The following is a 21,898-nucleotide window of genomic DNA, read 5'->3' as shown; positions in this document are numbered from 1 at the left end:
ATAACCCTCTGAGTAAAAAAGTTATTTTTCTGTGTGGGGAAAATTATTTTTTGTGGTGTAAATATAATTTATTTTGAAGCAATATCCTATCAGTGTTCTATCAGCTTTTATATACTTGTGCATATTTGAGGGCTTGAGACGAAGAACCATATAAGTCCATATTTGCAAATTTTGAATAATACATTTTTTTTAATTTGGACTCTGAATATTATATATATATTTTTTTTTTTACTTGAAGATAGACAACAAAAGCTTCCCAATTCTAATGAGATAAGATTTTTTAGTATCAATCTTAAAAATAAAAAATTAGAGTAATTTACATTTCTGGAATGTGGAAGAACAGTATATGTCCAGTTAATGTGGAATAACAGTATAAGTCCAATTCATCCTATCATTTTAAGCCACTGGAGATTTGATTGCTTTATCTTAGTTTTAATACAGTAACAGAACCTTAAAGAAAATATTAAGCATTTCTTTCTTTCAATTTCTTGCCATGTAAATCACAGAACAAAAACACAGACAATACGGTACGAACAATGAACAATACATAGGCCTACTTATAGTACAAAAAATAAACATCAGTACAAACAATAAACCGTACATACAATAAACAATACATACAAACAATAAACAACAGTAATAACAGTAAACAATACATATTTACAATACATACATCATCATCATTCCATGCTATAGTTCCATGCTAGTTTACATGTACATCTTCCTTTTTTTTGTTCCTTTAACTTTTATAATACATTTCATAAATAATCATCCCATTCATTCATTTACTAAATAAATAAATACCTATAAATTCCTATTATACAACATAAGATAAGGCATACAAGATAAGCAACAACTACTTTTATGATTACTTTTACACAATATACACAATATACCCCACCTTACCCTGCACATGACCTACACATACCAGGCTACTCTTCACATTCTAATGTCCCATAAAATGCTTGGGCCTCTGCTGGCATGTAGGCTAGCATTTTCATAAGGTCACGGTGCTTCTCCTTCTTGATGGGCAGAGGGTCCTCGTAAGCACGAGCATACGTGGTGGAGAACAAGGGAGCTGGAGGTGGTTGATTCTTCCTCTGTTTGGTGATCAGCCAGGTCTTCCATCCCTCGTAAAGGCTGTGGCTCCGTTTTGTGTGGACACACCATGGATCAGCAGCTGAAATCATGATTCAACAAGAAATTCAATAAAGATTCTTCCTTCACGCACATATCCCCAACACTGTTAATCTCAGAAAACCAGTTTAGTTTTAGTTTAGTTCTTCGTTTTTTTACCTGTCACTTTCAACCACATCATGGATGTGATTAGGAGGCCAGGTGGACGCTTTAATGTTGCATCAGGGAGCTGCCTGAAGTCCGCACATTTCATCTCAGTTACTTTAAATGGCTGCTGCTGCCTGGCTCCACGGATCATCTCGGCAACATCGCTGGGGGTGTGGAGTGTGGACACCTTACGCCTCTTGTCCAGCGTGGCAAATGAACGGTCACAGGGAAGGAAGGAGTGACCAGACACCATGAACTTCTGCTCTATCTGACTGAAGTACCTTCTAGATATGAGCAGGGCCATGAGGTTTAGGACTCGCCAGTTGTTGTTCTGCCCACAGCATCGGTCACTATAGATGATGAGCTTCCGTTCCTTTGCCTGGACTAGGGGAGCGAAAGATGTTTCTGCCCACTTCAAAAGACAGCTTGCCACCTCGATGGAACCTCTGTGAGCGATGCCCTCATGCCAGAGGCACATTGTAGGAGGATCGTCAGTGCCCATCTCCTGGATACAGAGGTTGTAGTTGGCCAGCTGCCGTTGATAGTACACGTTGGAGTGTGTCAGGTTTGGCATGAACACTACCCCCTGCATGTCGATACAAATGACATGGCAGTCATCATTGGCTTTGGCCCACTCTGTGTCAGCCTGCAACTGGGTGTACGCTTTTTCAGCTTTCCGGTGGTGAAGCTCACTCTCGGCTGCGATCTTCAACCTTTCTCCATCTGTTGTAGCAGCTGTTAATTTTGAGAACAGGGCGTCACATTTCGCACAAGTGTCACTTCTTGGCTGCCCAAAACTGAGGTTCTGCTGCTTGAAGATGTCCCTATAGAGCCAGAACTTTGCAGTGGATGCTGGATTGTTTTCCTTGTACAGGCGGAACATGCGGAGCAGGTTTAAATCAGGGCTCAGGTACTCCCTCTCCACATCTCCCTTCAACCGTGAGTAGTGGTTCGGTTGGCGTGGGAAGCTCAGGATATGCTCTCTTATCCCCTCTCTCACTGCAGGATGAATGCTATGAGGCCTAAAAAATAAACAACACAACTCATGAACACGGGAAATATAATAAACTATGCTGGTCTGTTTTGCAAAATTGCATTGTTTCTTTGACATTAAATTATAGGATTTTGTTTTTCACATACAGTCATTAAAGGGTTACTTCAGGATTTAGCATTACGCTTTGTATCAGTAGAAAACCTGTAGTATTTTCGAATTACCGTGCTTTCCTCCCTCATGTCCCCGAGACGAGAGATTTATGTATTTTTTGTCTGGAAAAAATCCAGCGATGACGCAAAAATCGTCATTGTTTACATGCACATCTTTTGTTTAAATCTAACTGAATTTATTATGATTTGTGAATCTGAATGTAGTGTTTACATGACGCTAACCAAGTGATCAGTTGATGTGCGTTCTCCTCCGTGAGAGATAGCCTACGAGACCAGTGCGTCTCTGTGTCCCAGTGCATTCTGGGAGTTGTTGTCTTTCATTCCCATAAATCAAAAATTAATTTTCTGGCTTTTCTCAGTCTAGAAGGCTCCAAATTAAAAAATAATTTCACATTTCTACTACATAAATGACCCATTTTAAATACACATTAATCTTTCCTGAGGTGAAGTTTTTTTTGTTTTTTTTTACTTACCTGTTCTTATGTTTTCCTCTGAAGTCCTCTAATGGAGACCTGACTTTAGCTACCTGCTCTGTTCCCTCAGACTGACTGCCTAACTTTTCTTGAATAACCTTTTCAAAGATATGTAACTTTAAATAAATATGTTATGGACAATGTATCTAATTAAAATCATGCATGTAATGAAAAGTTAAACGGAAAACGCTAGGCTATAGAAAACTTGCCTGTAAGCGACTGTTGGTCAGTTGAAAGACTGACATAAATGTAAGCTTACAAACAGCAAGTCTTTGGCCTCCTTGTTGCACATTGTACTTGAAGGTGTACTTCCTCTTAGTATTCTCAGTGTCAGGCCCACGTGGTCGTCTGCGACTTACCTTGTGCTAGAAGTAAAAAGACATGAAGTAAAAATACATTTACCATAGCGTAGCAGGCTAGCCTTCGTATGCTGTCAAGTTAAGGTCATTAAGTATGTGAGTAGGCTTTGGTTAGGAGAATGAATAAGCCATGTGTGTGCCTTTTAGGGCACCAAAGCACTGTGGTCTTTAATGCACTTGGTGGCCTACTTGATGTTGGTCATCCTTCATCCATCCTCACAAAATTTACCATTTACAGTGATCAAGCACATGTGCAGTCTTAGTGAATTGAAGGCATACAGTAGTATTCAATTCACTGGTTATTTCATGGGCCTACATTGTAATGCATTGCATACTGTTGACATGATATGGTCATGTATTGCTTAAGTTAGCCTACCTGCTCCAAACCAGAGAGAATGATAGCCTGCTGCCTCTCATAAGAGACAGCATAAAACTCTGTGAAGAGCTGGAGTTTTCTTTCATCTGTTAGGCTTGAACATTGCCTGGGACACGTCTCCTTGCACACCTTGCCCTTAACAGAAACAAAGTCACATAAGCGTTTTTTTTTTGTTTGTTTTTTAGCTATAAAAACTAGAGCTATTAGCAGCTATTAAGGTTACTTGCTAGAATATCAGCTTACACAATCAATGCATTTTTTTTATTATTACCTTTTTTTAATTTATTTTTATTATTTATTAGATAACAAGTAACAAACATAACATAGCATACAATATTACAAAACAACGTGTTGCATTAAATGGTAACGGGATCCAAAAATTATATCAAAATATTTTAAACACGTCAATGACTTTTTATTTTATTTTTTATTTTTTTTACCAATTTCAGTGAAGACATAAAGCAATCAAATTCTACTCTAAACATCTTAAAGATTGGGGATGAATTTACATATTATGTTTGTTTATGTATATACAATTCTGCCAGCAGTAACGTTATGTATAACACAATCTATGAATGACGCAGCTGGGCTGGTGTTAGAGACTCACCTAAAGCGTTTCGATTCATTTCTCCGTGGTTATAAGGAGTACAGACATGTTTAAAACGTCCCCTGAATCCTAATTTTCTCAGCTTTCATTTCGACCCATTCATGAAATTATCCTTTAAACAGAGTGAGCTATATGAACTGTAGTAGACAGAGCCTACACGCCCCTCTGACTGTAACCGCTAACTTAACGTTAGATACTTTGTATACGGGTTTTCACTCACCTCTTTTGGTGGACCTTTTCCTTGTTTTTGCTCTCCTCTCCGGTTCACATAGGGTTTCCCAGCATTCCTCAAATACTTCCTTGCTCTGTCCTTCCATTCATTCACGTTCGCTCTCCTTTTTTTGCCGAGGTTTTGCCTATTAATGTCCGCAGCGGACATGAAAGCAAACGGCGTCTCCATTTTTCGTTAGTGGACATAAACGGTTTTTCCGCGTGAGACTATTTTAAATTTTTTAAATACAGAGTTTTGGTCGCGCGAACACCCCCCAAAGTGATTCTGTATACAAAGTGGCACACATACATTCAAGTCCCATGGTTATCTCAATTTTTGTTTTTTTGGACTTATACGGTTGTTCGTCGCATGAACACATTTATCCCAGGGCATTAATTGTTTTGAAAAAGGCCAATTTTGTAACCTTATAAAATGTATGCATCATCTTTCATGTCAAATGTTTACATTTGATCATTAAATTCAGTGTTAATAATAACACACTATGGGCTGTACCAATGAAATTAAATAATTTGTACTGCGTAATTACAACTGCAATAATTAATGTTAGGCTATGAGATTAATGTTTTAAAAAACATTTTGAATATACAAATAAGAAATGTTGGAAAAAATGTAATGATACTTTTAAACATGAAACTAATCTGCCAGTAGGTGGCAGCACGTTACTTAATAACTGAGTCATTGATTCAACCGATTCGTTCAAAACGCTGAATCATTTAGTAAAACACTGTTGAGCGCTGCTTTTCTTTATTTGGAACTATTTTCATTGGTAAAATAGAACAAAAAACAGTCAATAATGTGTCTAAAATGTAATTAACTTAATATTAACTACTTGAACATTTAACTTTAATCAATGTTATATTTGCAATCGTGATAATATCCGGCAAAACATAGTCATTTTATTACTTAAATGTATATCATATGTTATTAATAATAAACTCAACATATTGAATTTGTTTCTTCTGTGGGTTTCTTGTGGGTGCTGCCCATTTGTTTTGATTTCTCCACTAAATTCTCTCAGCTCTGGCCTCAGATTTACCAGAAATAATTTATCCATTAGGTTTATTAATCGCTGTTTACGCTGAATGTAATAAAATCATGACCATTCTTGCGTTTCTCCTAGTTATTTTTTGTCACTGAAGTTTTAATCAGTCTACTTGTTCGTCAGGGAAGTCAATTTCTTTCACTTGCCCCTTCAAAAAAAAAAAACATTTGTGTCACGGACAAGCCTTAGTATTGTAACGAGCTAACGTTAGTGCATTGATTGAATATATACATAACTCATTGTAACATAGCCACCACTCAGGTAACTTTTTTAGATTAACAAGATAGACACATGACTGACTTTGCCTGCTTCTTTGCATCAAAATGAGAAATCATACTAAACTTCTAGCTGAAACTTGGTCACGGGCCTGCCACATGTGATATTTTTGGCGAAAAAGTTAAGGAGTGGGGAAGAGGTGAAGATAAGCCAGTGACATCACTATACGACGAACACTGTCCCAAAAAATATTTAGCTCTGCCATTTTAATATTTGCTTAGGCTACTATATTTGCTTTGATACATTTACATTTTAATATCAATTGGTAATTAATCCGCAATCAAGTCTGTTGTCAAGATAATCTCGGAGATGTTACAACTAAAATGTCAATCATTTAAAAGTTACATAAAAACTTTTACCATATTAATTAAAACATTTATATAATGAAGATCTCCAATATATTGTGCTGATTTGGCTGTCTCCTGAAATCACTGCAATTTGAATGAAAATGTTTTCAATACCATTACACCTGTCAGAATGTGCGATTCAAATGGAAAGTCTGCTTTCGTGTGCGTGGAGATTCTCACAACTATACTCGTCTCTGAACAAGACAAGCACATTCTTCTTCCGAGTCGGACACAGTTAGGCTACCGCACCAACGCTTTCTGCTATTGATTCACTCTGATCTGCCTTCTAGATCATATTTGATGTGCTTTTCCTGATGCAGTTGATCGACTGATTTTTTTTTTAAATAAAAGCCGATGGGGGGAACGTAAGTCGACGCCCACCCATCAACAAATTCCGAAAACTGTTTGTACATTAAATCAGTATCTGAGCTGTCATCTGGGGTGGCAAATGGGGTGGCAAAGCTCATTTTTAGGGTGGCAGCTGCCACCCCGTGCCACCCTTGTGGCCACGCCCCTGGGGACAGCGGGTCCCCTTGCTTAACACCCACTCTCACTTTTATATCAGGGGTATGCTTACTCCCGACCTCGACACTTGTAGAACTGTCCGTGTAGATCTGCTGGATCAAACCCACAACATGGGGGTCCACGTTAATCTGCCCAAGAGCCGACAGGATATGCTCATGGGAGACGGAATCGAACGCCTGTGCAAAGTCGATGAATGCTACCACGAGTGGGCTACGCTCTTCTTTGCAGTGTCAGATGAGGCCCCGCAATACCTCAATGTTCTCCGCACACCCCGGGGGTAGGACGAAATCCCCTTTGTCTAGGGTGAATGGGGCATGCCTCTGCCATTCGCTTTGTTATCACCCTTGTGAAGAGCCTGAGAATCATAGACCCGATGGTGATCGGCCGCCAGTTGCCAATCTCCATCACCGCTCCTGGGTCAGATGACTTCGGAATTAGCACTGTTCGACTTTTCTTCAGGCGTGTCAGTACGATCCCTGTAAACCACCACATGTTGAACAGTCTAGTGAGAGTCTTACACTCTGGGTCCCAATTGAGAATGTCCCGTTTCCCAGTCCCATCTGGCCCTGGTGCAGAATCGTTCGATGCCCGTTGGAGGCTTAGTTGGATCTCGCCCTGGGAGAGTGGCCCCATGAGGTGAGTGTTGTCAGCACTCCCTTCGGCCCTGAACCGGCCCAGTCCTCTAAAGGGGGGAGAAACCCCCCATTTGGCCTGGAAGGTGTTGAAAATGATGGTATCTGAAATTGGGCAGCGCCCTTTGACCCTTTCATCTAGAATCTCCGCAGCGAGGCGGGCCGGATCAGTGTGGTATCGGTACTGGCAGGTGTGATGTGCGCTTTTGCGGGCAAGAGCTTTTTTGTTGCGCCACCTCCTGTACTTGGGCCTGGACCTTCTACACCGGGTTTGCATCCTTCTAGTGGGGCCTCTCTCCCCTCCGGGGATGTACCCCTGGAGTATTCTTTGCGTCGCCGCATCAACCAGTTCGGGTAACTGATCGCAGCCATCCAGCCAGGCTTTAAGTATGTTGGAATAATCTGCGTCATCGCCCTCCCCCTCGCTCACCATTTTTCGGGCCACCTCTCTGAGGAGTATCAGGAGGCCGTCCTCTGGCAAGTTGGGTTGAATGGGAGGGACCGACATCCGCAAGATATCGCTGTCTGTACACGTATGGGATCTGAGTCTCTTAGCAGGGCAATCCTCAGCCGAGGAATCCCTAATAGCCCCCGAGGCCGTCTGAGCTCCTGTCTCCCCATCCGTCCTCTGAGAAGAGGAGCTTCCTCTTTTCCTCATCTGTAACCTTTTCCTGTTTCGAATATCCGGGTGGACGTGCAGTTCATGTATGCTCAACCCCATCTTGGTGTTAAATGTAGCCTCGCATGCTTCGCATCTTACCGCACCAGCCGGTGCGGCAACCTTCGGTCCCCGGCACTTGGTGTCATGGCTGTATACTGTGTATTGTCGTCTTTGCCGTGTCTGGGTCTGTTTTGCTTCTCCTACAGGTGTGCTGCGGAGCTGAGGCAATCAGGTGGATTGGGTACACCGGTGCACAGGTGTGCCTGTCATTAAAAGCGTCATGTTTGGCGTCCTCATTGAGCGTTCCATTCTGTCACATCGATCCCTGGCCAGGACCGAGATGTTGATCGGCGTTGCGGCGTATTGCGAGAATTTGAGAGACAGTCTTTGTAATTATGAATGTGAAAATAAAAGAGTATTGTAACCGCCATAAACGTTTTCTCCTCCTTCATTGTTGCGCCCTAATAAGGGCGTAACAATTGGGGGCTCGTCGAACTAAATTTGTGTTTGGATTCGTGCGAATGATTTTGAAAAAACGTTGTCTTTGAAGGAGGGTAAAAGGTAGGACATTTGAATTGAATATATTTGTATATTATCCGCCTATTTGTGAATTGAAAAGCTGAAACGCTTTTCCTATACATATTGTGTATGTATAGGCCTATACTAAGATAATGTGTTGGTGCGGTTATGAATGCTTATTGTTGGCGGAAACTTATTAGTTTCCTTTTCTTAAGGGGGGGAGTGTCACGGCTGTATACTGTGTATTGTCGTCTTTGCCGTGTCTGGGTGTGTTTTGCTCCTCCTACAGGTGTGCTGCGGAGCTGAGGCAATCAGGTGGATTGGGTACACCGGTGCACAGGTGTGCCTGTCATTAAAAGCGTCCTGTTTGGCGTCCTCATTGAGCGTTCCATTCTGTCACATCGATCCCTAGCCAGGACCGAGATGTTGATCAGCGTTGCGGCGTATTGCGAGAATTTGAGAGACAGTCTTTGTAATTATGAATGTGAAAATAAAAGAGTATTGTAACCGCCGTAAACGTTTTCTCCTCCTTCATTGTTGCTCCCTAATAAGGGCGTAACACTTGGGAACATGGCAGGCTATGTATGGGGTGTGCAGAATCTGATGTTTTGCCACATGACCTACAACTGTATCTAACAAGCGCTTTTCCATGCTGGGTAGAGAAGTGCCTTCTCACTCACGCTAGAGCGCCTGCCGACATGCCACACAGGAGACAGGTGAAGTCCCGAAGCGGCAGTAAAACCACCACTCCAGTATCTCCCTCCCGCATCATATTCGTAGGGAGGTTGACCTGGGCGGGATCACCCCCCTGGGAAGCGGCAGCTTGCACTGCACTCAGAGGGTCTTGGACATTGCCCGTTCTTCCAAGGTGTGTTTCATCCATAGCAGTACTGCTCGCCATGCCGTCTCCAACCCTCCCCCCTGGGGGAGAGCCGACACAACTGAGCTTTCCGTCAAATCCATAATCTCATTGCTTGTGTCCGTCCCATTCTCAACGGGCGACTGACCCGGTCCCGAGCCAGTCGCAAACACAAAGCATTCCCGTGAACCGCTCTCCATAGCATCATTGTCCGTGGCCGTCCCATACTCAACGACTGACCGCCCCGGTCCTAGGCGAGTCAGAACCACGGAACATTCTCGTAATCTTACGCCAGCGGCGTCATACATGTAGCTTGAAGGCTCTTCGCATACACCAGCAACCCAGGCCTGGGGGTTGGGCGGGGATCTTCCAATACCTGTGGGGTTCGACCCCAAACCACCAACTGGCTGTTCATTCATGACCGAATTAGATGTCATGTTTGAAACAATCTACATTGTTAAAGCACTGAACCTTATCCGCATGACATGCATAACGGGGAGGAGCAAATTTGCCCCTAATGGTCTGACGACCGAGCAAAGGCCTCCCCAGGCGTATCGTCATCCTATCCACCAGGCTACCCTAACAGCTATATTACCAGAGGAGGGGTGCTCTCCTTGGTTCCCATACAACCAGAGGTGGCTTCATATTCCTCTTGCTGTAAAGCCAGTGATTCTGGTGGGGCCAACGGGCTAGCTACCCGAGGGTAGGCCTCATCTAAGAGTTTGCACAAGGCGGGGAAGAGCAAGCCACCTATAGCGGTTTTTCGACCAGGTGGGGGCCTTCCCTGGTGCAAATGTTTCCAATCAATCAGGGATCCCCAGCAGGGGTTGCTTATAGCTTTTTCCATCAACTCCTGTGTTTCAGCCTTTCAATCCATTACCTATCCGGTGGCGGATCATGGGAATAACGCCGCCGGATCGCGGGTCGGCATCGTTTACGGTCAGAACTACAACGGTATCTGACCATCTTCGAACCTCCAACTTTCGTTCTTGATTAATGAAAACATTCTTGGCAAATGCTTTCGCTCTCGTCCGTCTTGCGCCAGTCCAAGAATTTCACTTCTAGTGGTGCAATACGAATGCCCCCGGCCGTCCCTCTCAATCATGGCCCCGGGTTCCAGAAACACACAAAATAGAACCGGAGTCCTATTCCAGTATTCCTAGCTGCGATATTCAGCGGCGACGGGCGGCCTGCTTTGAACACTCTAATTTTTTCAAAGTAAACGCTTCGGGCCCCGAGGACCGGACACCCAGTTAAGGGCATCCGGGGGGCGCCGTGAGGCAGGGGTCCGGGACAGGCGGTGGCTCGCCTCGCGGCAGACCACCGGCCCGCTCCCGAGATCCAACTGCGAGCTTTTTAACTGCAGCAACTTTAGTATACGCTATTGGAGCTGGAATTACCGCGGCTGCTGGCACCAGAATTGCCCTCAAATGGGTCCTCGCCCATGGGATTAGGATACGCTCATTCCAATTACAGGGCCTTGAAAGAGACCTGTATTGTTATTTTTCGTCACTACCTCTCTGTGTCGGAAATGGGTAATTTGCGTGCCTGCTGCCTTCCTTGGATGTGGTAGCCGTTTCTCAGGCTCCCTCTCCGGAATCGAACCCTGATTCCCCGTTACCCGTGGTCACCATGGTAGGCGCCGAATGTACCATTGAAAGTTGATAGGGCAGACATTCGAATGAGTCGTTGTCGTCATCGCGCAAATCGGGGAGGAGCAAGCTGCCCATAGCGGTCTCTCGACCGGGCAGGGGCCGTCCCCAGGCGCGTCCGAAGTTCCAATCGACCAAAAGGATATCAAGTTTATAAGTTTATCCCTGCTGGTTCCAGTGATACAGTTGGTAAGTTTAGTTTGTTCCCACAATATGTTTCTACCTCTGTTATTAACTCAAATGTTTTGTACACAAGTAGCTAAACATTTCCCATCTAATCTTCCCACAGTTCCAAATGCAACTGCTGATCTAAGCCAACCGACCTCTTCGGTTACTTGGATCCCTGCTCCACCACCAATTAATAATTAAATTCAATTACACCACTCAAAAGGGGGTAAGATGACCCGGGGAACCCAACGGTGGGCTTATATGAGTCCGGGGAGAACTGTTAAGGTTGCAAAATTCAAAATATAGACCAATATTACAAGAGTGAATATAAAATTCAGAAAAAGGGTTAAGAGAACCCGGGCTATGATCCGAAGGGTTCTGTGACCTGGGGGGAGAAAACGAGTTGATTTCTACAGGCCATTGCACACTGAGTCCGAAATTCGCATCCGAAATTTTCGCACGTTAAAAAAAAAATTCGCAGCAGAGCATACTATACATATTTATTAATCATAAGACCAATTTTTTTGCATTTTTGAAATATAATTAACACAACGCTTTCACTATTTACACATGTGCAGGTTGTGTTTCTTCCAGCGTTTCCGAGCAGAGCGGCTTATAACAATCTACTTTCATGAAAATTTTATTTAAACATTAGGGGTGTCTCCAACACCCCTAGTGTCAGGGTTGTTGCGGGATACTGAAGACGAGGACACAGAAACTTCAATGTAGTTGATTTATTTACAAACTAAGCTTCCAGAAACATACAGGAACAAAGGAAAAACTCCAGGAATTCAGTACGCACAACCATACATGGACGACGACCAACAAACACTGAGGGAAAACACAGGGTTTAAATGTACTGGGGCTAACAGGATAATTAACAAGACACAGGTGATGGAAATTTCTAATTAAACAGACAGGGAAAAACTAACAGGATTAAACCAAAATCACAAAGACAGGGGAAAACAAGATCACAGAACTCAACACATCAAAACGTGACACCTAGCTTATTATTTTTGGCTAAAACTTCTAGACGCATCTGCTCCTAGAGCTTTTAATGCTAAATTCACCAAACTCGGATTAGACCGTCAGACTGCAGTGTTGGAGAGTAGTTAACCACAAGTATTGATGATACCAACTACATTTTTCAGTAGCTTGACAGTAGCTCAGTTGCTTTTAAAACGGTGTAGCTTTTTCAAATAGTTTACTTGATTATTTACTTTAATTTACAAGTAGTTTATCAAACTACAGTTTCAGAGTAGCTTCCCCAAACATTGCCAGTTTGTTCTGACAAACTCCTTTCTAAAGGTTTTCCATAAAAATGACGACCAGTCTATCTATCTATATATCTTTCAATCGATCAAACACTCTAGCTTTTAAAAAAATACTAAAGCAAACCTTAAAACCTTTTTTAAAAGTTTCAAACTTATACATTTCTAACTTAAAGCTGTTAAAACTACGTCACATTTCCTGGTCCGGCTTTTTCAAGGCAATGTCAAACTTTGATTAACTTTCTTTTTTTTTTTTTCTTACCTTTTGAAGCATCTGCCACAGTTCCCAGTCATTTTTTTCATCAATGTCAACAGGAAGACTAGGACAATGGGAAATGAGACTATACAGTCTTTCTGAAAAAAATGATGGTGTAATGCCGGCATCTTCCCAATAATTCTGTACTCGCCTGCCAGCACAGCTGAAAGAAAGACAAACAAAACAATTTCACAAATTTACAAAACCCAATAACAAAAAAAATATTTTTGATTTTTGCCAGTGAACATTGTTTTTTACCACGAGACACCAAAGTCAAATTCTTTGATTCGTCTGGACCACAAAAGTATTGGCTGTTTTTCAGCGCCACATTAAGCAGTCGGAAAAACTCCCTTCCACTGCTCCTTCTCCTGTGTTTTCAGCATCAATGAATACTACATTCAGCTTCTTTTCTGTAGAAAAATTCAGGCAACTGAATGCTCTTAAGGCACTTGGTAAAACGGTGTCTCTCATTACATTTATTAAATATGACATAGGTGCAGGTCCAGCGTCCAGCTCGTTCTCCAGCCTCTGTAGTACAGACACCAAATCTGGCCTGTCAGGAAATAGTTACATTTTACAAACTTATGTATTCAGTTAGTAGACATAATTAAAGTGATACTTCACCTATGCCTAAATCACTTTAACTGAATTGCATTGAATGTCACAACAGTTTTGGTGTAATGAATCAGTGAAAACTGGAGGCCTGCCAGTGGGTGAGCACTTACTTTTGAGACCCAACAAAAAACCTGAGATGTTGCTGCTATCACTTCACTGAATTATGTCAGATTACACATGGAATAACCCTGAAATTTATTTGTGGTGTTAATTGGTACTTACTCGAGTCTCATCCAATGTATCATTACTGGGTAAAGTCACGGATCTGCCAAGGAAAGTAGCTTGCAATCAGAGAGCAACTACCACGATTTAACCCCCTGAGATCGGCAATCACGCCGGCGTGATCTGCTCGTTTTTTTAAATATCAGTGCAAAATACTCTGCGGCATGCGGCATGTACAGTTTCTCAAACGCGTCTGTTGGAGCTATTTAGTGCTGTGTTTAGATTTCATTATGATAAATTTATTCATTTTTTGATTTAATTATGATTAAATTTCTGTTAGTGTTTTGTTAGTTTATTCTTTGTTTTGTTTGTTTCAGGCACGCTAGGGGGCACTATGGGTTATTTAGGTAAGCGCACGGCAGGAACTAGTATGCACCAGGTTAGGCATATGGTTTTTTACCAGAGCGGGAGAGGCACATGAAATTTGCTTTGTTCTGTGTTTGCTCGACTTCAGTTAAAAAATAAACCACGTTTTGTTGAATTTTAAATACTTGTTTGGACCTGATGTTTTTCCCACCCGCGTACACCAAAACCCACGGTGCATCAGTGGCCTTTTGATTTTGTTTGATTTGAACTTTGACATAAGATTTTTTTTTTTTTTTGTTACTTTGTTGACGAACGGCCACTACAGCATCCTCAACTTTAATGTGACCACGAACACGCACGCGATTGACATGCAAATGATCCACACGGAGAAACGCAGACCTGTAAACTTACTCCTCTGCTTTTCATCGAGTTTGGAAGACTGTTTGTGCTGTGCTGTTTACCTTGGATTTACCTCAGAAGAAGGGTCTTAAAAAAAAGGGTTTCTAGAGTGAGAGACGTCGTTTCTGCAGCTTTTTAAAACTTAAAGGGATAGTTCGCCCAAAAATGAAAATTCTGTCATTATTTACTCACCCTCAAGTTGTTTCAAACCTGTATGAGTTTCTTTTTTCTGCTGAACACAAAAGAAGATATTTTGAAAAATGTCGGTAACCAAACAGTTGATGGACCCCATTGACTTCCATAGTAGGAAAAAAAAATACTATGGAAGTCAATGGGGTCCATCAACTGTTTGGTTAAAGACATTTTTCAAAATATCTTCTTTTGTGTTCAGCAGAAAAAAGAAACTCATACAGGTTTAAAACAACTTGAGGGTGAGTAAATGATGACAGAATTTTCATTTTTAGGCGAACTATCCCTTTAACAAGTCGCAAACAATGCTCCATTTCTTTATGAGCCGAAAGCGGTCGTAGTTTGGTTAGCATACACTTCAGCTAGATATAGCATGTGCTCTAGTAATAATGCAGACAAATTAAAAAACTAACATTACCGAAGTTCATGGAAGCTTTACTGATCGCTGATTCAGTAAAAAAAAAGAAAAGACAAATCTTGAAATTATCCAATATGCTTACCATAACTTAAGGTTATATGTAGATTAATCAAGACTGCAAATAGGCCTACATTTTACATTTCGGACCGGATCCTATTTTTATTACTTCATATTTCCAATGCAAATGAAATTCTGTCAGCTCAATAATCCTAAAAATCAAAACGGAACATCACAGCCAACGACACTATGACCGTAATAGGCCTAACGTTACACGTTACCAATTAGGCTTATTCAATACTCATTAGTAAGCTACAAAGCTCAATACTCACAGATTCAGCGTTTTATCTTCCATTATTTGGTTCAGATGGCTGGCAAGACATGAAATGGCGGTAGTCCGCTCTCTCTTTGCTATTTTGGCGGTATGCGAAGACCCACCCACGTCTCTGATCGTGCCGACAGCGGAATATGGTAGTTGAAACGTAGCCGAATTACAGGAAGAGATAACTCTGGATTCGGGGTCAGTGTATCTTTGGCCAATCAATATTTTTTTAATCAATTTTGAATAACACAAATTATATTACACTATCACTAAAAATAATGCTTTATGTATATTTAGGAATACAATGTAATGGGGAAATATTAACTAAATGACTCCCACTGGACCTATTATTGACAGTCTCCGCCTCCTGATTCATACATTCAAGTTGAATTATCATGAAACAAGAGTGTAAACAAAAAATATTTGAAAATTAGACTTAAGTTATATAAACAATTGCATATATTATATTTTCTGTATTATTTGTAATTTAATAAATAAATAAATAGATTTCGTGTCTGTCCCTACATTCTGGTCAACTCTGTTACCTATGTTATAAAACAAAAAAAACCCTCCAAAGCATTTGTTGAAAAAGCATGTGACCAAGGGATGCCACTTCCTCTGGTGGGAAACTCTGGGAAGCGTGAAGTATTTCATTATTCTTCTCTCATTCATTTGTACAAAATGTTTAGTATACACCAACAGTAGATTAATTATAGGTTTATAGTTGTAAGAAGCTGAGGGAGGGGTAATAGCCAAAATAATTGAGTTTAAAATATAGCCTACCTGTCAAAATCGTCACAGAAGTCAGCTGGATCATGTAACTTCTTGCTGAAGAAAATCTCATTTTCATACGTCACATATTCCTTGCCAAGCTGGAGAAACCAAGCATGACATTTGGGTGCTCATATTGCCAGATATAAGACAATTTTAATGTGTAATGTATAATTACAGGTGGAAAATGTCTCACGGTTCATGCACTACATGGACCCCAATGAGCCGAGTTTGTCATTTGTTCGGGAGGTGGAGAAGGTGCAAGAGTACTTTAATGTACTCACCCAGACCCAACTCTCCAAGCAGACGGTGCTCAACTACTGGAAGAGTCTCAAGAGGTCAGGACTGTGTAACGTAACAAAAACATGATGTTACTATCAACTGATAAATATCAGATAGGCTGTCTTCTGGCTATAACAATCATTTCTTTCTCTCTCTTTAATGTTCATGAAGTACACCGTCACTCCTACTAGCCTTCACAGCAAGGACAAAAGTCTCTACACTGACTGTAGAGACTTCATTGATCCTCTGGACGACATACGGGCAGGTGTGTCCAAGAAGGTCAACAAAGAGTTGACAAAAAAACGGTATGTTTTTTTTATGATTTTTTCACTCCTTTTTTATCTATTGCACGGAAATTGCAGATGAGCTCAACATTACTATTTTATTTCTTAGGTACCATGGTTACGGGAAGGAGAAGCTGTCAGCAGACTGCGTGGCAATCCTGGATTTGGCTCTCATGGATTTCCTGAAGAATGACCGCCTGCTTGTCCTCTACCATTTGGAGGCGATTGTTATGCTCAAGTTCCTCCAGCGGCCCGGTGTCATTACCAACATGACCGTAAGTGTATTTTAATAACTTTTATTTTATCAATGCCTTCTGATCTCGTGGTCTCTCCGGAGACAGCCGAGAAGCATTACCGCATGAGGACTCCGGCAGACGCTTTCCTGGCGCAGGACATTGCTGGAAAAACACGGTAAGCAATCTGAAATCTAGTGAACGAGATGATTATTATTTGTAATGTTGCTATTCAAAGCAGTCATTCATTTGCACTTTCTTTATTGTATATTCATTGATCTTGTAGACCTGGATCTGCTGCGTCCACGAGCAGAGAGCAGAGGATGGATGCGTCTGATGGGCCTCCTCCAAAAAGGGCACGCAGGGATCCATATGACTGTGTTGTGATGCTCCACAGGCTTCCCTAATGTGGCGTTATTATAAGCAAGAGATTTAGAAACCACGATAAGTTTGTACCAGACTACGCCACCCTGGTGGAGAACCAGGGAAATACCTCAACGGAGGACACACAGGTAAGTATTACTCACTGAGGGCAAAGACTTAAACCAGTGAGACCAGGGTCACAATACAAAATATATTTTATTGTATTTAAAACATCACAATTATTCTTAAAATCACATGGTATAGAACATTTCTCTTCAGAGCCAGGTTTCTCAGGGACAAGGCAGGCCGGGCGCAATCGAGAGGTCATCCAACCCTCCCTAAACTCACCCCAAATCAGACTGCAAAGCACTGCAAGGAAATCGTGTCAATGTAAATCACACACTGTGACATGCGTGCCTCTAGATCACGACAACCGGCCTCCCCTGCTCCACCACGACTACACTGGCTCCTGGAGACACACAAAAGATGGTCAATTGATTAAAGAACATTTATACCAAAACACACAATAACATACACAAAGGTGTCACATCAAGAGCACTCCAACCTCCTCACAAGTGAGGCTAACGAGGAGCAGTGCTTAGTTGGCGGAACAGAATCCAGCACCACACATAAATGAATTATGACGCAAGAAAACCACGGATTAGTCTGAAATAATGTTAAGGAAAATCACTAGACATAATGACTACTAGTGATAGTTCACACGCCGTAGTTACAAAGTTAATACCACACAGTGAGACAAAACAACTGTAACCCCAAAAAATAAAAGAAACTATAAAGAATCAAAATAATAAACCAAATAAGCAAAACAGCAGCGGCATCTCCTTAACGTCCTCCCACCAGATAGAGTTTACAGATGAGGAAGTTTCCTTTAAGTCATAAAACACTAAACATTAGACTCGATCTATAACAGCTGAAATAAGAAGGGAATACGCTACTTACAATTTTAGATGACGTCACTCACGCGCTCCGTGTATGGTTACTCACAATGCACGCAGACCAATCTGCCAGTCAACACTCACACACCGTTAGCACGAGCAGTAAATCTCTTTCCCTTTAACCAAACAGGACACATTAAGTCTATGAAATCCCCAGGGAAAATGGGAAAGAGATACTTACGTTTAGATGAACAGATAAACACCGCCCAAATGCCCGATATATGGGTACTCAATCCGCCGCAGTTCAGTCCGCCGGCCAGCACACACACATTTGCTATGTTAGCTGAGACTGCATACAGCCACCATTCAATGCCTACACCACCAGTAATGCTACAAATCAAACTATAAATAATACAGATTACAAGAGAGCGATCCACACCATTACAAAACACTGCTAGCCTTAACATACCTGGAGATAACCTGGAGTGGGACAGGAAATGCCAGGGGGGAGAAAGCCCGGAATCAGCAAGCCACGTAAACAGATGTCAAAATAAATGTCTTTAAATACTCGCGCTGCTCTCACCTCATTGGTCCTCTCCCCATCCTCTAATAAACCAATAAACAAGCTCCTTTACCCTGCCACACTAACAATGGGGCAGTGGGAGCCTTACGGGGGAGCGTTCAAGTGGACTCTCTTATCTTGTTAATAAAATAAAATTTCACTTAAACTATTGTTTAATTTCATTTTTTCTTTCATTAGTAGCCTACCATAGCAATTATTCAGTATAAATAGTCAAATTATTAACACTTCCCCCACCAGCAGTTTATATATGATAAACAGCTGTTTGCTGCCTCTCCTGAGTGGCATGTGTGCATTTTTTTCCTTGTGTGTCCACAGGTCGCTCACCACAAGATGAACATGGCGTTTGGGGCGGCCCAGATCGTCCTGACAGAGGAGGAGTTTGGGTGGGTGCAGCGGTTCCTCCGGATTAAGGACCAGCTGACGGGCAGACCCACGGCCAAGTACCTTTTCTTCACTTCGACACAAAACCCCTGCAAGAACCTCAACAAGTCCATGGGCCTTCCCGACTGCCCCACCTTCACAGACGTCTGGACATCCATTGCCAGTCACGTAAGTGTTTTGGCGCTCAGGCACGTATTTCGGTGGTCTTCCGGGTGGCATTGGTTTTGACTTTTCTCTGTCTCTGTCTTTCCAGGTAAAATTCACCCACTCCAATGATGACTGGGTGAAGCTCTCAAAGTTTATGTGCCACGACACGTGGACGGTGGACAAGTTCTATGTCACGAACTTGACCCCCCCACGGGAGGAGGACCCCAAGAGAAACTTAAAGACACCACTGAAATGGTGATGAACATTTATGGTGGACAGTCGTCTATGTTCTGGGGGATAAGCGGAGGACGGGAAAGTGGAGTGTGTGGCGTCAACATTGACGTTACCGGCGGAGTTCCCTCAGCCACTGACAGCAGCACCCCGCCTTGTCAAGAGGAAGAGCCAAACAGTCAAGAGGAGAATTCAGGTAACAGCGGGTGATTGTTTTAAAGGAAAAAGTTTTAAAAGTTTAAAGTTTTAAAGTTTTGCTTCATTGCCGTCGAAGTTGATGCTAATAAAGTTAAGTTGATGTGTGCTAATGTGAACCGGTAAGCTTGCTAGCCGGCAAATAAACGTGAACAACGTAATGACTCAGCCTATAATACAAGGAACCTATGTTCTAGGTCTGCAATATATATAATGTAGGGATCGGATTCATGAAGCAAGTAAGGTAATGTTATGTCTGTACTTATTTTTAGTGACCCTGTCTTTGACTTGGGACCGAAGTGAGGCAGTGGAGGAGGAGCCGGGTGAGAGACGGGAGGGGACGGAAGATGAAGAGTCTCAGTCAGCGTCAGCATCAGCTACAGCTGTTTTCCCATCGGTGTCGAAAGGAACAACTATGTCAATGGTGCTAGACAAACAATACAGAAATCTTGAACTGGAAGAGAGGAAATTGCTGCTCGAGATTGAAGTTTTACAGCTTCAGAGAGATAAATTAAAATTAGAGTTGCACAAACAGTCGCTGGAGTTGTGAATATCTTGAGTACTTCCAATAAGACAATGAGGTATTTTAGGCTAATTATTTTGTGTGTTTTTTAAAGCAGTTACAAAAGTAAATATGTTGAGTTACGTCTTATATGCCTAAAACACCTCACTGTCTTATTACTTTTACAATGGTTTACAGTTTTAGTATGTTTTAGCCTACTTTTAATAACCTTGAGGATTTTGATATGAATGAAAGAGACTTAGGTGCTGTATATTTTCTTGGAATAATTTATTGAATGAACAGTATGTCACTTGAGAAAAAATAAATAAAAATAAATGTATATATCTATTGAGTTGTTTGCTACTCATTTAAGCCTAATAGGTAAAGACAGGCAACATGGTGGGCCACTTTAATGTGATTTTTGTTGTTTTTTCAGACATTGAAAATCCTGTCAACATACATCTGATGCACATATCGACCAGTTCCATTCTGCTCCTCTAAATCTTCTCTGTCCTCCAGTTCATTGTGATTGTCATCTCTGATATCCCCTCCTTCAGGGTCAAGTAGCTGGAGATCCCTAATGATTAATGAAGTAAACTATTTTGATTAAAGTTGTAGCATGTGGTAAATAATAGTAATTAAACTAGGCCTATCGAAAAAAGCTAGAAATTTAAATTGTTTGTTTTCAGGTAGCCTACCTCGCTATGTTATGCAGCACAACAGTCGCACAGATGATGTTACACACTCTGTCAGGTGCCATTCGCAATTCCCCATGTAGACAATGGAAACGCCTTTTCAGAACACCAAATCTTTTCAGAACGCCCGCTCTACAGTGTTACGAGTTGAACAGTGTGCTGCGTTGTAGTTTCTCTGTGCAGGTGTAGTAGGATTCAGGAAGGGAGTAAGGAGCCAAGGTTTTAGAGGGTAGCCAGAGTCCCCCAACAGGACCCCATCGATAATGCCTTGCTCAAATGCAAGGAAAAGTTGAGAATTTTGAAGAATTCGAGAGTCATGAATTGATCCAGGCCAGCGGGCCACACAGTTGAGGAACCGGAGATCAGAATCACAAACAGCCTGAATGTTTAGACTTTGATATCCTTTTCTATTCACAAACAAATGTTCATGAGCTGTTGGAGCCTGGATTCTGACATGCGTCCCATCAATTGCTCCAACAACATTGGAAAATCTCTTCTGACTTTGTTAAGCTCAGCCAGTTGGTTTGGAAACTGAGGGAGCTTATTTGAAAGTGCTCTTGATACCCTGTATACCACCCCTGAAACAGAAGCTTTGCTGAGACCCACTGTGTCACCAACAGCATTCAGAAAAGTTCCTGTTGCATAGAATCTCAGCTCAGTGCAAACCTGTGGCACTGCTGGGATGCTGTGGCTTCTTGAAGTGGCAGGGCTCAGTACTTCAGCTAATTCATCTGTCAGACTCAGTATAGCTTCCTTGTGCAAACGAAACCGACCGATGAAGTCCTCATTATTATATATTTCCAGTAGGTTACTGCGGTCCCTAAAAACCCTTTCCCTTCTCATAGCTCTCTCCATAACGTCGTCAGCAAACCACAAATTATGAGCCATTTTCCCTCTTCTTTTGGCTGCTTGTAATGTAACTGATTGTTACTGTTGGTTGCCAAGGTAACAGAGTCTTAGACCTAAGTTAGCCTGGGGGTAAGGTGTCTAATTTTTTTGGTCTAAATTAAGTCAGTCTTTATTTTTGTGAAACAGTCTAACTTGTATTAGACTAGTCTATGAGCAAATTTTAGACTAGTCTAAAATAGCTTTGTGAAACCGGCCCCTGGACTTAGGTAAACCATATCCAAAAGAATTTTTTAAATATTTGATATTTTGGATTTT

At 41.8% G+C, this 21,898-nt stretch overlaps 1 protein-coding gene, 1 long non-coding RNA gene and 1 pseudogene across 3 annotated transcripts; all 3 read right to left on the bottom strand.

The window, feature by feature from the left end:
- Positions 1-342: 342 nt before the first annotated feature.
- LOC311082042 (uncharacterized protein) lies at positions 343-1,876 on the bottom strand (the record flags this gene model as incomplete). Its single annotated transcript, XM_084112786.1, has 2 exons — positions 343-1,180; positions 1,297-1,876. The coding sequence occupies 2 exons, from the start codon at positions 1,874-1,876 to the stop codon at positions 933-935; spliced, it is 828 nt and encodes a 275-aa protein (XP_083968912.1). The 3' UTR covers positions 343-932.
- Positions 1,877-17,159: 15,283 nt separating this feature from the next.
- Positions 17,160-18,513, bottom strand: LOC311080508. Its single transcript, XR_014605616.1, has 3 exons — positions 18,242-18,513; positions 18,149-18,176; positions 17,160-17,573 (listed from the first exon to the last, which is right to left on the bottom strand). It is a non-coding gene; the product is annotated as an uncharacterized lncRNA (long non-coding RNA).
- Positions 18,514-20,471: 1,958 nt separating this feature from the next.
- Positions 20,472-21,589, bottom strand: LOC311082041 (putative nuclease HARBI1; annotated as a pseudogene). The gene is made up of 3 exons: positions 21,341-21,589; positions 20,738-21,230; positions 20,472-20,616 (listed from the first exon to the last, which is right to left on the bottom strand). The product of its transcript is annotated as a putative nuclease HARBI1 (transcript).
- Positions 21,590-21,898: the final 309 nt, after the last annotated feature.

Source organism: Abramis brama (assembly GCF_963993115.1).
Source record: "Abramis brama genome assembly, chromosome: 4".
Classification (NCBI taxonomy): domain Eukaryota; kingdom Metazoa; phylum Chordata; class Actinopteri; order Cypriniformes; family Leuciscidae; genus Abramis; species Abramis brama.
The sequence above is the reverse complement of the archived record's forward strand: the minus strand, read 5'-3'. Positions and strand labels throughout refer to the sequence as shown.